This window comes from Heloderma suspectum, chromosome 11 (assembly GCF_057233095.1).
Source record: "Heloderma suspectum isolate Gila_16-S chromosome 11, 16-S_ref, whole genome shotgun sequence".
NCBI lineage: Eukaryota > Metazoa > Chordata > Lepidosauria > Squamata > Helodermatidae > Heloderma > Heloderma suspectum.
The window spans coordinates 24,950,793-24,970,442 of record NC_139468.1 but is presented as its reverse complement, the minus strand read 5'-3'; the positions used below and the strand labels follow the sequence as shown (position 1 = coordinate 24,970,442).

Below are 19,650 nucleotides of genomic sequence, written 5' to 3'. Positions count from 1 at the left end.
CTGTATCCACATTTTCAGAGGCTTTTAAGTACATGTAAACCCGGATAGAGTATTTTGGATAAAATACTGGATGTTTAAATTGTACCTTTCCTGCTAGTCTGCTAGAAATTATTCCATTGCTAGAAATAAGACAGTCAGCTATAGTTGTCTTGCCTAGGGAAAAAGGAAACACAAAACAGTACAGACAGAACCAGGGATTAGGATAAAAACAACCCAATATAATTAGGATTATTCCCAACATTAATTTCTGCTTTCCATGACCACCGGCCTCTTCCCTTTATCTCTATAAAATACATAGGGCTCTTCTTATGTACCTACGTAGCAAACTGCAAGAGACAATGTATTTAACACACAACAGCACTACAGAATAGCAAGATGTTACTCCATAGCACAAAGTCCCTTTAAGACCACTGATATTCATCACCAACAACAAATCAAGTGAATCTGCCATTATTACGAAACAGTTGCTGTCCATAGTATAGGTGCCTCTCTTACCATGGTCCACATGAGCTAGTATACAAATATTCCTGATGTAGGCAGTATTTTTCTGAAGTCCAATGGTCTTATTTGAACTAGCGAGAACCATGGCTAGATGCTTTGCTGTAAGGAAAAATATTTCATACTGAAAAGATCAAGGTGCAAACTTCAAAAAGCTGTAAGGTTGCATGGAAACATTAACAGACTAAATTCATCTGGCCAGGGCAGTATAAACAAAAAGGCTAGTGCCGGATATGATGTTTGGCTCTTTAGTCCTCTCACCCTCTAAACCACAGTTACCTAAAGAGGACCCATGCCCCCAGGGAATGGTGCTGGTTACACACCAACATAAATGTTTCCAGCCATGCTGACAGCACCCTGAGTTAATCCTTACAGGAAATCTAAGATAAGGATTTCTTAATAAGGCAAATACATACACCCGGCCCTGCAAGTAGGTACAGAATAAGCCAAATACATTTATTTTTGCCACATCCAATGCCCTGGGGAAATCAAAGGGATGTCAGCTCACCAAGCTATACCCTTTAATAGTTCCTATGACCAATGTATAGCCATTGCTTTGTGTGACCACTACTAGCTGTCCCCATCAAGCAACAATCAGCACAAACTGCTAATTTTTATTACAATGTAGTTAACATAATTATGAACCCTACTGGTAAAGGTTTGGCTACACTCAAGGGCTGTTGCTAGAACCTCACCCCAGTGGTGTATCTTAACTCAGCAGTGAATTTGTCTTCAGTGAGGTAGGCCAAGCCCCTCCACAGAACTCCAGATAAACCATGAAGAGCATAACACATGCATAAAGTATAAGAGAAAAGTATCTAATTTTCAGACCAAGACTACAATTACTAGTCTAATTCACAACAGGGATGCTTTGTAGACAGCTTCAAAACTGGTGATTCACCCAATGGGCTGGGAGAGAATTCCCTGATATTTCAGTTCATATTAAAAACTGACTTTACCCTAAGATACCCAAAGGGTCAAAAGAAGAAGGAGCAGAGCTTCTGTCTCTTATGGCAGGGGTGGACAGAAAGTAGATCTGTAGATATTTTGGACTTCAACTCTCAGAATTCCCAACCACTGGCAGGGGCTTCTGGGAGCTGAAATCCAAAACATCTGATGAACTACCTTCTGCCTACCCCTATCATATGGAGCCTACATCCCACCAGCTGCAACTTCAGCTACCTCAGTGTGGCAAGGATGGAACAAGTGGTTTCCAAGTCCCTCAGGAGACACACTGCTCTTTTACAGACCCCCCCCCCAAAAGGCAGGCACCTATGCTGGTCCATTAGAAACCCCCAGAGAGTGTCAGTGGCATAGCAGCAACTAAAAAGTCACAACGTAATGAACAAGCTTCAAGTTTATCAGCACTCTTCTTCAGAGGAGATGTTAAGCCTTTTTGAACCAGGCATACAGCCTAACTCCTTGATTTCATTATAAAGCTGTTACAAATTGTAGACTGTTTTTTCCAATCATACCCTGCAACAACATAATCTTCCCTTTGTTTTTTGCTCAACATTCAACCTGAAGAAGATTCCCAAGGATTCCAAACACTTGCTCACTACTTTGAGTGTTTTCAGCTGGTCCTAATAAATAAAGGTATTATTCTATTGTTGCTGTAGGTATAATTAAGACACATAATATACCAAGGACCTATGGCTGCAAAATCCCGCACACACATATCTGAACACAGCGATATTTACTTCTAAGCAAGCATGCCCAGGATTTGTCCTTTAAGGCTGCAAAATTCCCTGTGCACATTTGCCTGGGAGTAGATCACTGCATTTATACACCGCCTTTCCCCTAGGCAGTATATATGTAGTTCCAAGGCCATCTCCCATCCAGGCCCTGACCAGATCCAAGCCTGTTTACCTTCAGCCCATGCCCGGTTCTCTAAGGATACAACCCTAGAGGCATTTACGTGGGAGTCAGCCCCACTGAACACAACGGGTCTTACTTCTGAGTAAACATGTACACGATTGTGTTACAAGCCCCATTTAATTCGGGACGGGTGGCGTTAGTTCTGAGTAAACATGTACACCAATAACTGAAACCTATTATTACTACTACTGCTGCTACATTTCTGTGCCGCCATTTTTCCTCTTGCAAGGAACCCAAGGCGGCTCACACGGCCCTCCTCCACTTATTTTATTTACAGCGTTTATTCATCTGCTTTATTACATTTCTAAACCGCCCAACAGCCGAAGCGCTCAGGGCGGTTCACAACGTCAACAGCACGTTAATACCCCGCCTTTCCTCCAAGGAGCTCAAGGTGGGTTCATTCCTCCCCCCCCCATTTTACCCTCACAACAACCCTGCAAGGGAGGGCAGGCGGAGAGACGGGTCGCCCGGCGAGCTTCACGCCTCAGGGGAGATCCGAGAGCCGGGCGGGCACCTCACGCTGCCGTTGTTTTCGGAAACGGCCCTCCCCTCCTTGGGAACGGGCGGCGCGGCCTGGCCTGGCCTGGCCTGGCCTCACGCGGCCGCTGCCCGCCGCCGCCGCCGCCCCTGACAGGACCCCTCCGGCCGCCCTCCGGAGCCAGCAAGCGCGCGAGGCTGTTACCGCCGGAAGTCCGCCTGCTCCGCTCCGCGAGGCTTAAGGGGCGGGACGAAGAGGGTGACGGGCAGGAGGAAGCGAGGCGGTCCTACCCCGCCTCTGTGGGCCGCGGGGATACGGAAGCCGGGAGGGGGAGGCGGCGGCGGCGGCGGCGGCTGGCGGCGTGCGCGAGGACGCCGAGCGGGTTGCTAAGCGACGAGGCGCTTCCTTGGTTACCCAGCGAGCGAGGAGGAGGGAGACGAGCGAGAGAGCCGCCGAGGACGGGAGGATGAAGCCGCCTCAGTGCCTGTGCCAGATTTGCACCTGCGGGTAAGAAAGGGGCGAGGCGAGGCGAGGCGAGGCGAGGCGAGGGGGCCTCTTTGCAGCGGGCGGGGGGCACGCTGAGGGCCCTCCTCTGGCCCGTCCGCCCGACGTCATACTCACCCCAGGTGTCTTTTCCTCAGGCGCAGCCCCTAAAGGCCGCCAGAGCCTGTGGCTCGGGTACTCCGCGGCGAGCATCAAAGGGCCCTTCACACGTGACGCGCTCCCCACACGGGTGTACACGGGTGTACCAGCGCCACGCGCTCCTTTCTTTAACTGTGCCCAGCATGTCCGGGCTAGGACGGGGGCGAAGCCTAGCTCCCCACCTTCCTCCTTTCGCCCGCTCTCGGTCATGAGGCTCACTTGGGGGACCTTGGGCTGGTCATAGCCCTCTCAGCCCAGCCTACCTCACAGGGCCGCCGTGAGGATACAGTAGGTGGGAAGAGGGGAGAGAGAAACTTGTATGTTGCCTTGACTTCTTTGGAGGAAGGTGGGCGGAGAATGAAAATAGAATAAATAAATCGGATTTCTCGTATTTATATATCTTGCCCTGCTTCAGTGTGGCTCAGGCGGGGGTGGGGGGTGTTCAACTCCCCAGAGAACTTCAACTGATGGGCAGTATAGAAATGAAATAAATATTTTTTTTTTATCTTCAGGACAATCCTGTGAGGAAGGTTGAGGCTCAGGGAGAGCAACTGGCCCGAAGTCACCCACTGAGCTTCAGTGGCTGAGCCTCGGGAATCAATCGTCCTGTGTTTGAACCGCTACTGCACCTGAGCTCTCAGATGTAGTGTGCAAGAGAGACCTGCATTCAAATCCCTGTTCAGCCATGAAGCTCATCTGTGGCTTGTCTCCCTCTCAGGCTTCTTGTGAAGAGAAAAGAGTGTGGGGACTGACCATATATGCTGTTCTGAGCTCCTTAGGAAGGACAAGCTAGAAATGTAATAAACAAATTAGGGCTGGCCCAAGACATTTTGCTGCCTGATGCAAAGGACAAGATGTCCCCCCTCCTTCCACCTACAGAAGCCAGCCAGAGTAGTAGTTGAATCTTACTTCATTAGTGGTGATGGGACAGTGTCCTCCACCTCACCTGAGGACAGCAAGCTAGTTTAAGGGCTACAGGGCTGGTTGCCTGGAACACACAGCTCTCTGTCCTTCAACAGGGGGTGGGGGGATGGGCAAGGGGCTGCCACTGTTGCCCCCTCCACACCATCCAGCATCTGCTACTTGAGGCAGCAGCCTCACTCTGCCTAATGGTAGGGGCTAACCCTGAAACAAATGCATTGGTGCAGGGGGAAGAAACAACAACATCAGGAGGGATTTCTCAGGGTAGTTTCATGCATTACAATAGGTGCAGGAAACTGTTTGAATTTTCTCCACATGAGTTACTTCATGGATGCCATCCACACATGCATCTTAAAACACCAGTGCTCACATGCCTGTATCTGAGGAAATCCGCACTCATAATGTATGGAGTTGCCCCACTTTAGAGGCAATAGATTTCCCTGCAGGAACATGGGTGTTGCCCCCAACAGATCAGAGGCCTTAAATCCCTGTGTTTATACATCGGGGAGACATGCCCCAATCAGGTTGTAACTGGCAATGGAAAATGACAGCACAGCATGAGCTTCACTGTCTCTCTCAGGGATCTGGTGGCACCTGTTCCATATCATTCAGTAATTCCCAAATGGTGTGCCAAAGCAGGCTGGGATGGTATGAGAAAACTGTTTGTGTGCCATTTGAGTTATTTTAAGCAAACTCAAGGCTTCTGTGAGTAACCTGCAGAGGAGGCTGCCCACTGCATTTTTGTGTGATTCACTGTTCTAGCCATGCCTCCTTTCAATCAGCACCCACTGGGTTGGTAGTTCTTCTGCATCCAGTGTAACTAGTTCACTCAGTCACCACTGATGCAGATGCAGTAGAATTACTCACTCTTAGAGGAGAGCTGCTTGTTGCATCTCGGTCTGCCTCACCACTCTAGGCTTGCTTCCTTCTGCTCAGGCAGCATTCCCCAAAATAAAAACAGTTAATTCCTCTGACTACCAACCTAGATGTGATGTTAAATGTGTTTCTGCATTCAACAAGCACATTTTAAACAATGTCAATATCAGCTATTGTCTGGCTGGTAATTACTGAGATCACAGCATGTAGGAAGGGTGATTTTAACCCTTTCTGCCTGTGCTGGAGTCCTAATGAAATCCCTTCATTCAAGCTGCTATTTCCATTGGAAAGAAATCCACCATTGGTTCAAACTGTAGCAAGAAAGGGAGGGGTTAAACTCCCCTCTTTACCTGTTGCAATCCCAACAATTATCACTCTCCCTGCAACAATTGCTATTTTAAGTGAACATTGGATGCAAAGACATTCATAAATAGTTTGATCCTAAGAACCATAAAATTTTACTCTTGGCCCTGAAAGCGATTAAATCTTACTCTTACATGTTCTCAGAGTAAATATTTTTGGCTGTATGAGTAAAGTATACCTTGAATTTTACACTCACAAAATGGGTTGCAAACTTCTCCTCTGTTGCAGCATCCTTACTTCCACCGCTGGCTCAAGAAAACAATTTTTGAAGCTATCTCTTGATCCACCTTAGCCTCAATTGACACATTTTTCTTAATGATTCTTCTTTTTCCATTTTGAGGTAAGTTGATCCCTCCAGTGGATAGGAACTAGTGGCCAGGAACACCCCCCCCAAAAAAAAAACTAGTTCCATGTGCCCAAAGGGGCTTTAGACTTGTTTTTCTCTAGCACGAGCCTTCCATGCCACATAGCTAGCTGCTTTTGAAACCAAGAAGGAATTTCAAAAGCAGTTTGGGATATGGGATGGAAGTCAGCTGTTAAAAGGGGGGGAAAGGTAAAACATTTCAGTGTGAGCCTAAGCAGCCCTTTGGATCCTGGCCAATATAAACATTGGATGACATGACACTGGAAGAGGCAAAGGAGCTTCAAGCCAAACAATACGTTTCCAAGTTCTGTGATGAAACACTACAGAATAAAAGTCCTGTGAAACATGTCTGCAAACAAATGGTTTGCAAAGTAAACATTGCCAACTATTTTGTGGTTAATAAAATCTCAAGTAGATATTGATTTAGGCAGTGAATTGAATTTGCTCTGCTTTGGCAACAGCACTACATGTTTCAATGGGAAGACTTGTCGTTTGGGACGTTACCAGGGGAGTAGAACCACACACACATTAGGGTTACTAAGCGGAAAGGAAACAATAGGAAAAATACGTAGTAGACTTTTTTCTTATTCTTTTAAATAGTAGTGATTTTACTTCTATTCTGATCCCTAAACATTATAATTATTTAACATTGTTAGTCTCATTGGTATCTATGGGGCAATTTTTGTAAGGGCTAAGAGGACTGTATTCTTTCATCTGATAAACATTAGCATTTACTTGGAAACCAATGTGGGTGTAAGGCACATAGGGTTTTTTTTTCTCCTTAGCAAATTCCTTCTTCACAGTCTATTGAGACAGCTGTGATTTTCTGAGTTCAACAGTTCACTGTGACCTAAAAGCATGCCTGTGTATGGTATATATAGTATGCTGAATAATGCTTCTGCTCCCATCTTTTTCAATGATGCCCAAGCATATCCACACTATAGATTTAGGCTACGGTCATATGTACACGTACCTGGGAGTAAGCCCCATTGAACTCCATGGGACTTCTGATTAAACGTGTAGGATTGCACTATTAAACTAGTTTAACAGTCAGCCCTTCTTCCCCAAGAACACTTCGAATTATAGTTCTGTTTTGGGGCTACGCATCTGTAACAGAAGTTCAGTACTCTTTCCAAACTTCAGTTCTCAGGATTCTTTATGGGGACTAAACTTGATATAAAACCGATATGATTTTGTCATGTAGATATGCCTAACAGTGTTCACAAATTAAGGAGCTCACTATTGTGTTCATGAATTGCAATCTGTTATTTTAGCACACAGACAGGACCCAGACAATAAACTGTAATCTAGAGGTAAATGTTTTAAAGTATTTTGTGAGCAGAAAGGGATATAGTTTGTTTGCATGGTACAAGTCCTGGCCAAAGTTTACAAAAGGAAATTTCAGAAGAAGGTTGTTTTCATAAACCACAAAAATGTTCCTGTAACTGCATTTGTGCAATGTAAGTGTTGGGTCCCTTACAGCTCTCTTAGGAATATAAAGTTCTGCTCCCTTGTTTTGAAATTATATATTTTGAACCTGAACCAGGTGTTAATTACTGCTCAGCATGGGATGTTTCCATAATGAGATATAAACATTTAATTTAATTTATTTTTTTTAAAAAATCCTGTATGAATTGCAGAACTAGTTCTTAAGAGAATGACTTGCTTGCCTGCACAGCCTGGAACTAGATTGCCTTCCTGATACAAATGTCAACTAGACATAAATTTTTGACCTTCGGAAGAAACACTGAACAATCCAAGCAATAGCCAGACTTACTCCCAGCCAATACCCGAGCCATGTTTGTTGATAAATGGAAACACGGAATATATATGAGAGCTGGTTTCCTTTATTTAACCCCCTTTTAGTAATCATTACCTTCTTTCAGTCATGCCCCTATTACATTTACACTGCCCTGCATTTTGGAATTCTCCTACAAGGTGCCGGGAGAGGATAATGCCCTTTGGAGATCGATGTTTTTAGCAGGATGTCCCCAGGTATACAAGAACTGTCTTGCTGGATCAAATAAAGGTCCATCCAGTTCCCAACAGAGGCCAAGGGTTGCTAACACTGGCCCAAGTGTCAGCCCCAGCATTTACTGTATGTTTCTCTAATTGGAAATGTAATTAACTGTCATGGCTAATAGCCACTGCTAGACCTATCCTCTATGAATTTGGAACAGTGACTACAGCAGAAGGATTTGATTTGGGATGCGTAAGGGACGTAGGCGAGGGGAAATTGGTATGCTTGCCAAGCCAAGTGATTCCCCTGCATTCAAGAACTGATCATGTGCAATCTGTTAGCCCTGGACACAGTACCTCAACTCTCCCTAGTCTGCTCACTCTTAAGACCTTGTATTTTAGGCACTGGTCTGGTTGCTATAGGTAACCAGGAATTGCATGCAGGCAAGTGAGAAGGCTTATGGAGGTGGGCTGGAGCACTCTGACCCTTCTCTGAGCCCAGTATAGAATCAAAATGGACTGCTACAGGAAGGAAGCTCCTTCCTCCACGCCCATCATAGAAATGCAGCTCTCTGTCCCTCCTCTGCCAGCCTTCATTAAGCTAGTAAAAATAAACAAATAGCTGACTATAGTAACATTTGTGGGCTTATTTACAAGGGTGCTTAAGACCACTTTATATAAGATGTAGGTTTTATATGTGAATGTAACCCCATGCGAAAACAACAAAACCTGTCTCCTTGTGCATGGAGAATTAACATGTCAAGTACATATGCTCATTTTTATTTGCAGGGAGACTTTTATTTGCAGAGAGATCACTCAAACATGAATTTCCCCCCTCCATGTATGCATTTGCAGCCAGACTTGGAAAAGACTTTTAGAGGAAACCTGATGTTTGTTATCAACTGGTCAAAACTTTTGGGAATGGTTTGATCCTTTCACAATGGGACATGCTGGTGTGTAGACATGGAATATTATGCAAATGTTTGAAGACTGCCTTTGCATCTGGAGGCTCAAGTAAAATTAAATATGTAAGAACTAGTAGCAGCAGCAGCTAATGAGGTTATGGCAGAAAAGCCATAATGATGCACATATGGTTAAAAAAAAAGATAATAAAATTCAGCATAAATAATCACAGAGCTGGAAGAGACCAAAGGGCCAGCTAATCTAAGGCCTTTCCTCTTAGGAACCACTATCCAGCATCCCTCACTAATATTTCTGTGCAACCCAAGCATACCTGAGTTAGGAAACATGGGCAGGATGGTGCCAGCAGAGACGAAAGTTCAAGCAAACTAGCCAAATCTCATGTCTTACAATAATATCTACTTATTCATCTTTGTAAGCTGCCGTGGGAGCCTTTTCTGGCTTAAGAGCAGGGTAAAAATGCTGTAAATAAATAAGTGTTGCAGGGAAAACCAAACACAGTGACAAAAGTCTATGTCAGGGGTATCTCTGAGTGCAGGGAGTAGGATAGCAGTTCAGATTCTGAAGGAGAACCATCAGACATGGGGGAGTTGTTTTCCCAGGCTAGTCCAGATATGAGTAGGCTGGCTTTTCAGGTTACAAACATACAGATGGCTGAGCTTGAGGGTCCCTGCTCACCCCACCCCACACCCCCGTGAGAGGCAGCGAACAGGAGATTGACCTAATAGATGCCAGGCGCAGGCGCAGAGCAAAGAGAGAAAAGGCAGGGGCGGAACTTGTTGGGCTCAGTTGTAGCCCAACAACAGTTTGAAAAGAAAATGTCATCTCTTTTCCATTTTGCAAATGCTCCTTACTTTATCATCTGGAGGGGAGTCTCACCACAATGAGTGATTTCAAGCTTGCATTAAAGCTAAATATAGTGATTAATTTTTAGAAGCTGAAATATTCACACATCGAAGTAAGATGTGTTTTTCTGGAAAATCCTCTGTTGTTTATCCTGATGTCATACATTACAGAAAAAGACAAACATGATGAGTTAAATTAGCACTTTCAAATGACTCCAAAACTTTAGAGTGTTGAAAAAATTAGATCTTAGAAATTCAAGCTAAATATGAGATTTAGACTACTAAAAACTATTTTCAGAGAAATGTTTGACAGAATGTATAAAAGTAAAAGAGAAAGAAAGAGGAGAGAGAGAGGAAAGAAAGAAAGAGAAAGAAAGAAAGAAAGAAAGAAAGAAAGAAAGAAAGAAAGAAAGAAAGAAAGAAGCAGGGAGAATGGTGACTGGTTGACTTTCTTCTGATGTCACAATTCATCACATCTCAAACAATATATCATCCCTTGACAACTGCAGAGGGACAAGCAACCAGAAAAGAAGGTGAGACCACTTTGATTTCAGGATATTTCAATTTTTAGGTATATGGCAAATTTTTAAGATGCTTCCTTGAGTGTAGCTGTAGATAAACATAGTGGTAGATTAGTTGTCAAGATCATAAGACCACAAGATCTTGAAAGACTAGCTGGCCTGTTGTGCCATGAGCCTTCAGCAGTGACCTGCTTCATCAGATGATGAAGTCAGGATTATTGAGCTCCCACCCTATGAAGGTTAAGAGAAATGGCTTAAGTGAGAGAGGAACCGAGGTTGCCTTGCCCCAGCCCTTCAAAGTTGATATCCACAGTCTGCTGAACCCCTCTCTTCTCCCTGGCCAGTTCTTCAGAGAGCCTTATGCATAAAGGTCAGAGCCTGTTTAGTTAATTCAATTGGGTAGAGTGTTGGACCTAGACTGGGGAGACCCTGGTTCAAGTCCCTGTTCATTCTCTGTCAGCCTGACCTCCCTCACACAGTACTGCTCTGCAGATAAAAGATTGGGGTTGGGGGGACCATGTAGCTTGTCCTGAGTTCATTGCAGGATGGATGGGATAAAAATATAATAAATAAAATAGCCCCATCTTTCCACCAAGAGGGCAGGAGATGGCTCGGGCCTCCCTTTTCTCTTCTCCTAGCTCCAGTTACGTTGGTCCTCCTAGCCAATGAACTTCTTGAAGGGGATCTTTAATGTCAAGCTTTTGTGGACAAAATCTACAACACTCCTGATAATAACATTAATATTTCAAGGGTTTCTTTGGGAGAGAAATACAATTTGTAATCTGTCCAGGAATTTTCAACAAAAGGGATAGAAAGGATACAACCTTCTCTGATGAGTCATTTTTGTTCCTTCACATAGAAAAGTAAATACCTGCTGACAGGTTAATCTTACTTATGTCATTTCTCTTTTTAGAAGCTTTACTGAACTTCCATGAGAGGGGTTTCAGTAACCATAAATTCTACTGAATCCTCCTAGGGGTTGTTCTGCTTGTCAGCGTTAGGGAACTGAGGTCCACTGGAGAAGTACAAACCCTTCCAAAATACTATGTCCAAATGTATGCATTCTTTTCATAAACACAGAAGCATTTACAGTTGTAATTAAAAGCTTTATTGAGGAATTAATTTTGTTTATAAGCTGTCAGGGATCTATAATCCCTGGCGGGCATTGGGGTCTCTTTATAATATATCTTTATAAGATTTATTGTCTGATGGGAAATGTTTTGGCGGAATCAGTGAGGCCTAAAACGTTTGCTTGTTTGTTGTATCTTGGTATAGCTTCCTTACACTACATGAAATTGTACCAGCCTAAGATAGTTCATCTGAGACTTGTGGCTTAGAAAAGGGACAGGAAACCTGGTGCACTCCAAATGTTTTGGATTACAACTCCCATCAACTCCAGCCAATATGGCCAATGGTCAAGAATTATGTGAGTTACAGCCCAAAATATCTGGAGGACACCAGGTTGCCTACCTCAGTCTTAGAGTCAATGAGGGTGGTAGAATTTTAGATTGTACCATTTCAGAGTGAAGTGGGAGGACTGCATTTTAAATGCTCTCCATATAAACTTGCATGTAGCAAACTAGAGAAAAAAGTTAGTGTAGTATAGGTTAATGTAGACATCTCCCTCATGTGCTAGTTTACTACATGCAGGAAGCTATTAATGTAGGGGAGCATTCAGTAATATGACACCCTACATGCAGTCTGAGGAGTTATAGTTCAGAATTCTATCACCACATACTACTAGCCCTTTTCTCATCTTCCCACCACATATATATTGAATAGGTGGTTGAGCATGCAAGCTCTTCCTGCCCGCCGCAACATCTGTGAATTGAGAGGACTGTGAGAATGGGATGCTCCTTGTGTACAACTATATATGTGTCAGCTCTGTGCACACTATCTGGAACCCTGATTGCATAGGGTTCTCAGTCATGTGGAAGAGCCTAGGTATGGGCAGTTGTGCATGTGTAGAGCCTGTTCTCACCTTCCTCTAAAATGCATTCAGGAGCAGGCCAATGAGAGCTATCCTTCTTCCCCTTCATGTATTCAGTATATGTCTGGAGGAGAAGTGATAAGATCTATCCTGTAATGTTTAGATGAGCTTTTTGAGATACCAGTCTTGTTCAAAACTTACCTAACAGAAATGAGCAGTGTTATTGAAGGTGGATGGACCCTTCAATTCAAGGAACTTACTCTAAAGTAGGGAATAGCATATTAATGATTTGTAACCTGTCAGTGGAATTATGTTGGTACAGAGTGGCACATTGCTGCCCGGCTTGAAAGAGATGTCACCACAACAGCAGACATTACCAGTACTGGCAGCTGCTTTGACTAAAATCATTGAACCTTATTGGAGGAATACAGGAATTTCGCATAAACCTCCCCAGTGAAGTCCACAGCCAATTGAACCAGTTTTGTTCCAATGAGAGGTTGGAAGCTATTTTTATCCAATAATTGACACATAACTTTGCTCTTCTGGGCCTTTGGTTGTCTTGTTCTTGTAATTTTTTTTACAAACTTCAGCAAAGTCATTCACAATTTACTTTTTGTTAACATTTCATTTTCTTGTCCATAGAGAGAGCAATCCTATGCACCCTAGACAGTGTCTGCGGGGACATAGATTGTTCAGTTTCTGGGATTCGAGGTTGGAAACAGGGCTCTGGCCTTGGAGCCCAGAAACTGCGCCCCCCCCTTCCCCCCTTGGAGCCAACACATTTGTGGCTACATCTCCATGCTCAGAAACAGAGCGTGGAGATGGGGGAAAGGGGTGATCCCAGGGGCAGGAAGGGGAGGAGGCCAGGGAAGCTGCGTCATGCAGCTTTCTATGCATGCCCCAGCCTCCTTCCCTCTCGCTCAGAAGTGCCATGGCTAGATGGGCAAACTTGCCCCAAAATGCAAGGTGGCCAGAGCGCTGGCTGCCCTGCATTGGATTCTCAGCAGCCTCTGACTTCAGATGCTGCCGAGTACCTCCATAGGATTGTGCCCTAAATCTTTTCTGGCATCAATATCAAAGAGACTCCTTTATTTTAGTATGTAATGCTAAAAGAGATCTAGTGAGATGCATTAATATACTTCCAGGAGATCTGCAAGCATTATCCATGATAAGCCATCAATACTGGTAGAAAAAGTGGATAAGGAGAGAAAGAGTGACGATAGGATGAGTTGTGGCAGAATGAGCATCGTCTCAAAGCAGACTGAAGAGTAAAGTCACTTAGATCTAACATTGTACTCTAGTGGGGCCATTGTTCAGTTGTAGAACTATGCTTTGCACATTGAAGATTGTAGGTTCTGTTAAATTAAAGAATTATCTTGTATAGCAGTGCTGGAAAAGGAGCCACCACTGGGACCAATCTTGTACTACATATTTTTTACCTAGGGTAAGACAGCACTGTGTTTGCGGGACAGCAAGATGTTTCTCTTGCCACAATTCTTGCCAAAAAACAGCTGGATTGGAAAGCTGAATTTTGGAATTAGAAAAATGTATGCAAAACAAGCACATGGATATAAATGTAATTTGGTCTGATTGCATAACGTAGGTTCCTTTTGCATGGAATTTTGTGCTAACAATAACATACATAGCTTTTTATTAAAAGCCTTTTCAGTCCTGAAAGTTTCAGGATGTAATCTCAACTCCACTCCTCCAGCCCTAATTGGTGCTTGTACTACCTTTGATTAATGTTTTCTTCATTTGTCTTTTGTTGTCTTTGTTGTTAAATCCCAGGCGCCACCGTTGCCCTCATAATCCCACAAGGATTTATGACCATGGAGGAGAGTCGAGCCTCATGACAGAATATGTAGACAAATATCCTCTGTATGGCAATGTTCCTCCTGCCCAGAGCCTCAAGCCCAAGCAAGAATATGAAAGCCATGGAGGGAAAATGGAAGGCATCACAACTTTCAAGTAAATATTTCACAGTCATAGATAGAAGTTGGGGCCCCCAAGAAATCATGGTGAGGAGATGGATGGGATGGAGGATTAGCGAGATTTGGCTCTGGGTAAGCATGTGACCGATTTTAATCAAAAACATTAAATGGCCGGTGAAATAACTTCACCTATTTGTTGCGTGATTAAAGAAATCATAGTCAGTCAATTGTATTATTTATGGAGAAAATCTGCCGAAAAGTGCAGAAAACAATAAGTCAGAAGGAAAAGAAGCATTCTTTGTTTTTAAAAATGCATGTATGTAACATAACTCAAGTACGCCCTTCAAGTACTTGAAAAGGTTGCCACAGAGAGGAAGGCTAGGATCTCTTCTTGATCATCCCAGGTTGCAGGACATGGAATAATGGGCTCAAGTTACAGGAAGCCAGATTCTGGCTGAACCTCAGGAAAAGCTTCCTGTTAGAGCAATACAACAATGGAACCAATTACCTAGGGAGATAGTGGGCTCTCCCACACTAGAGGCATTCAAGATGAAGCTGGATAGCCACATGTCAGGGATGCTTTGACTTGGATTCCTGCATTGAGCAGGGGGTTGGACTCGATGGTCTTGTGGGCCCCTTCCAACCCTACTATGATTCTATGAGACACCATCTTGGAAAAACATGGTATTGTGTGTGTGAGAGAAGGGGAATTGCCTCTTCTAAGCTGGCACCTGATATCCACAGTTTTCATAGGTACTTGAATGAAACATAATAGGGATTTTTCAGTCTCCTGCGCTATTAACAGGGCCACCATTTTCATAAATCCAAAAGTTTTTATCAACCCGACAGATCGATTAAATATTACATCTCTAAGTATGTAGTATTTGGCACCAAATCCATTATGGCTTTCAAAGAGTTTGTTCTTCAATGCTTTCAATTCAGTTTTGTCAACTATTGTCACAGCTGTTGGCTATTTAATTTCAGTGCTTTTTGCTTTCCTCCCTCCAGGTCTGACTACCTTCCATACGATGTGGCAAATCGACCTGTTCGGGTGCAAGAGGAATACAAACCAACAGCTGGAGATATTGACCTGGCAACGACTTACAGAAGAGATTATAATGCTCACAAAATAGAACCACTGATATTAGTAAGACCTGTAGAAAGGAAATATCTTAGAGGAGGCAAACTGAATACCATACCCACTTACCAAGGTAAAAGCACATGCTACTTCTACAAAGAGAAGCAGGATGGCAGGATTGTGATGAGACAAGTTGCCATGCTGTAGAGGTAATTGTTGGCTTGGCTGGTGCAGTGCTGTCCAGGCAGTCTCCCTATAATCTGAAGGAGCCTGTTGGCAGTGGACTTTTGTTAAGTCAGGCCTCTCTAATAACGTGCACGCTGGCAGTTAGCATCACTGATGGGCTCTGAAGCAAAACCCTAGTCTCTGCTGTGGCTTCATGCATATCTACGTTGCTGACAACCCTGTGCATGTTTATTCAGAATTAAATTCCATGAGTTCAGTCGGTTTTTATCCCTGGTAAAGGTGTTTAGGATTCCAAATGTAAACGGGTTTAATATCCAGTCCTTCTTCTCAGTGAACTCTGGGAACTGCATTTGTGTATATGTGTATTTTAGAGACGCTAGAGATCTTTAACAAAGAATTCTGAGCACCTGCACCAAACTACAGTTCTCGGGATTTATTGAGGGGAGCCATAAAATACTATAAAACTGATAAAATTTAGTGTGGATATTCCCATACTTGGCTGTTTCTGACCCGCAGTGGTTGAAAGCAATCAAATATAACCCTACAGGTGCCACCAGTAGCAGCTTTGGTGGCCTGCTGGACACACGGTTCATGCAGACTGCAATTGATCTACCCTCCAGCCAGCGATACAGGAAATTAGCAACTCTGCCAGAATTTGTTAGTAAATATTGTTTTTGTCTTAAAGCTGACTATAGGGTCTGGGAAGTTCAAAAAAGGGAGCCAAATAAAGTGGAGAACACCTACCATCCTCCCACAGAAAAGTTTGGAAACACCACTACCTTTCAAGATGCCTTTTTCCCTAGGGAGCTCAGCCTCCGGAAGAGTTTTAAACCCATTGCTATGACCAAGCTCTCAGATCAGCCTTTCATCAGCGTCACGAGTCATCGCACTGATTATGTTCCTCACCAACTAGAACCAAAAGCAAAAATGATGAAAGAAGAATACAAGCCAAACAGCCAACCATTAGAAGACATCACAACCCACCGGCGTGATTTTAGAGGGCTTGTTGCTGAACCTCCAAAAAGTTTCAAACCCGAACATTCTAAAGTGGACCTGAAGGCTCATTTTGATGGAATCACAGAATTTCGTGATCGTTTTCAGCCATGGACAATCTCCTTACCTGAAGTCCGCAAAGCAAAAGAATATGTTCCACCAACAGGTAGCATGGAATTAAACTCCACAAGCCACCTTGATTATATTCAACATGATATCAGTCCAATTGTCCTCATGAGACCGTTAGAAAGGAGCAAGAGAAATAATGCCCCCTTCCAAGGGAACACAACCATGAGAGATGCCTTTCAAGCTTGGGATACCTATCGGCCAGAAATTGTCAAGAGGTCCCAGGAAATTCCAAAGCCTACTGGGAAATTTGATGATATGACCACCTTCAGAGCTCATTATACACCACACAATATTGTCCCAACTCAGAGCTGCAAACCTTCAAAGATGGCTCTGTCTAGTTCAGCACCTTTTGAAGATGGAACCATGTACCGTACAGAATATACTCTAAAGAAACAACAGATCTGTCCAGCAACCTATCCATCTCCTCCAGGATATGTCTTTGTCAGCACGGATTCTTGTGGTCACAAATTTTTCCGCAGGGTTACACCAGATGTCAATAAGATTGCCCATACAAATGGTAATCATGTTCCAAAAGAAATAGCAGTTATATCGTAACTCATAATTCTAGTAGCTTGCTCATAAGCATGCTGAAAATTATCATGCAATGGGCAGACTATTACAATAGCTCTAAGCATTCTAATTAAGCACACTTATAAGATTTTTGGGAATCTGAGTACTAAATGTTTACAAGATTGGTGATGAAAATTTCCATTAGTAAAATACAAGTCAATATTTTCTGTGAAATCTCTTCAACTGTATCTTAAGACACCTGTTCATTTTAAGAAGATGGTGCTTTTCCAGCAATAATTTGACAATTTATTTTAATAACAAGCACTGCTGAATTGTATTATTTCAATATCATTGTGCACTGTTCTTACATACAGCAAACAAATTTCGCCCAGCCCACTTCATCAGAATATGTGCAGAAAAGGGCCATAGCCAAGATGTGTTGCATATAAAAGCTCCCAGGTTAATTCTTGGTATCTTGAACGCAGTAGCAGGGTTGAGATGGAGCTCTGCCTGAGGCCTTGGGGAACCACTACCAGGTAGACAGAGAGTACTTGGCTGTATAAGGAAGCTAAAGATTGCTGTGTCTATTGCTGCACAGAACAGCATCACAAAACCTGACATTGAACTAGTTCAGATGTTTACAGCCAATATGTAATACCTACATTGAAATACCCAACTTTTCTAATTTGAAAATAAATGCATCTGTAACATGTCTCCTTTAACCAATGTGGAAAGACATATTCTCATTTTATGTAACCAGGTAGATTTTAGAGCTAACTAGTTTTCCCTACTCTCAAGTAGCCCATAACATCTCAGAAAACATAACAGCTCTTTTAACCAGTGTTTGTGAGAGGGCTCATAACCAGCCTTTCAGATTCTTTTTATCAACCTCAATATACAGTCTAAATTCCAATGACTGTGTCACTTGTATGTACTGGCCATGTATCAGAAACTGTTTATGCACAAAATGCTATTGTTCCATGGCTGTTCAAATGTGGGGCAAACCTTACAAGCTCCCCCACCCAACCCAACTTCTGATTGGGTCCAGAGGCGGAGTACCTCTTTCCACAGGCAGCAAGTCCATTTAACAATTCTGATAGGAGTACCCCCTTCTTTTTCATGGGCTTGTAGAGTCTTCAGAATCTTACCAAAGAGCGATATAGCAGTTCCTTTATTTTCATTTGATGTCCCAGGGAAGAGTGAAGTGATAGGAACTGACCTCTTGTCATCTGTATTTAATTTCCTGTTGAGGGCACTTCCATGTTTTTCTTCAACTTTGGGAAGCTTGCTGTGACAATCTTCCGGTGATGGTTTTCAAGACACTCAATACATATTATTAGGTACTGGCCCTTTGGATTTACGCTAGATTAACGTATACATTTAAAAGTCTGTTCACATGTCACATAAGTTGGCCCAGCTCAGGGCAGAAAAGGATCATCTATTGTAAGCCAGTGTGTAAGACCCATCCAACTCAAATTAGCCATGATTCATGTCTCACTGAAAGCCATGGAACTTAAGATTATTATTACTGCTACCACTACTACCACAGCTGTATACTGCTTTTCAACCATAATGGTTCTTAAGAGTGGTACACAATAATAAAATCAGTTTTAGAGGCTGATGGTATTGCTCTCACAGTAACATCCAGAATACGACTTGCTGTTGATTGTAGTGGCTCCTCGTCCTGCTCTCCTGTAAGGTGGTGGTAGGGTACAGATGTGCTTCCAAATCATTTCCCCAGTCCACCAGCTATTCCTTCTGCCACCACTGCTGCTCTGTGCCGATGGTATCAGCAGCTACCAACTGCTTGGGGCTAACTTGTCTGTTGGTTTCAATGGGATGTGCAACACAATTCCATGTATGTTTATTCAGAAGTTAATCCCACTGTGTCCAACGGGGTTTAATCATGACTGACTTTAGCTGGTTTGTTCCAGGTTATTTGAATCAATTTCACTTTGAAACTACTAGAAGGCATTAAATAGTTTAAGTGATAAATCTGAATTTCAGAGTATGATTTCAGCTTTGATTTGACTGTTAATCAAGTCTTAGATTTGGTCAGTGCAAAGTCTGTGAAACTGAGCAATTGCTCCAGTGCGTTTCTCATCACCTTCAGATGATTGAGTGTATCATTGATTGTGTGTGTTACCTTGTACTTGTTGTCTTAGGAAAACCACTTTATAACTGAAGTGTTATGTGATCCCATGTACTGTATCCCCAAATCACCAATTCAAAGACTGAGATCAAGAACTGAATGGTATCGAAAGAACACAATAAATCATCATCAAACAAACAAAAAGGACAGGAAAGAACTTCTGGGAATATTTGTTTTATATCACTCCCACATGGTGCTCTTGGTATTCTCACAGAGTAACTGAAAAGAGCCCGACCTCTTCTTTGACCTATGTAAATTCAATGCTCTAGAAGCACTGGGGGGCGGGATCAAATTAAAAACATTTACATCATACTGTTTATGTTTTCTGTTTCTGGAAGTATGCTTAAGACTGTAGCTAGACTAGGAGTAGAGCTTTTCAATCTACAGAAGCCCAGTTCTGACGGGGAGAGAGTGAGTGTGTGTGTGTGTGTGTGTGTGAGAGGGAGGGAGGGAGGATTGCTTTGTTTGGGTCTTG

At 43.2% G+C, this 19,650-nt stretch overlaps 2 protein-coding genes across 9 annotated transcripts in view; one reads left to right on the top strand and one right to left on the bottom strand.

Annotated features, from left to right (window-relative positions):
* The window catches only part of EFL1 (elongation factor like GTPase 1), a 116,606-nt gene extending 113,522 nt beyond the window's left edge, over positions 1 to 3,084 (bottom strand). For 3 of the 7 annotated variants that reach the window (XM_084817243.1, XM_084817244.1, XM_084817245.1), the window contains exons 1-3: positions 2,798 to 3,084; positions 496 to 600; positions 86 to 153 (exon numbers count right to left, since the gene is read on the bottom strand). In XM_084817243.1, the coding sequence (XP_084673369.1) occupies positions 86 to 153; positions 496 to 586 (159 nt within the window). In that variant the 5' untranslated portion in view covers positions 587 to 600; positions 2,798 to 3,084. Of the gene's footprint in view, positions 1 to 85; positions 154 to 495; positions 2,082 to 2,797 lie in introns of all 7 variants that reach the window. The other 4 variants (XM_084817239.1, XM_084817240.1, XM_084817242.1 and 1 more) reach the window with 4 other exon arrangements.
* A 75-nt stretch (positions 3,085 to 3,159) lies between these two features.
* On the top strand, positions 3,160 to 19,480 carry SAXO2 (stabilizer of axonemal microtubules 2). Of its 2 annotated transcripts, XM_084817247.1 has the most exons (7): positions 3,209 to 3,361; positions 4,009 to 4,293; positions 5,885 to 5,996; positions 10,044 to 10,278; positions 13,985 to 14,164; positions 15,136 to 15,338; positions 16,077 to 19,480. In XM_084817247.1, exons 5-7 carry the CDS (start codon positions 14,046 to 14,048, stop codon positions 17,066 to 17,068), a joined length of 1,314 nt encoding a protein of 437 aa, XP_084673373.1. In that variant the 5' UTR covers positions 3,209 to 3,361; positions 4,009 to 4,293; positions 5,885 to 5,996; positions 10,044 to 10,278; positions 13,985 to 14,045; the 3' UTR covers positions 17,069 to 19,480. The 2 variants fall into 2 exon arrangements, with proteins under 2 accessions (XP_084673372.1, XP_084673373.1); XM_084817246.1 differs by lacking the exons at positions 4,009 to 4,293; positions 5,885 to 5,996; positions 10,044 to 10,278 and having other exon boundaries at positions 3,160 to 3,361.
* Positions 19,481 to 19,650: the final 170 nt, after the last annotated feature.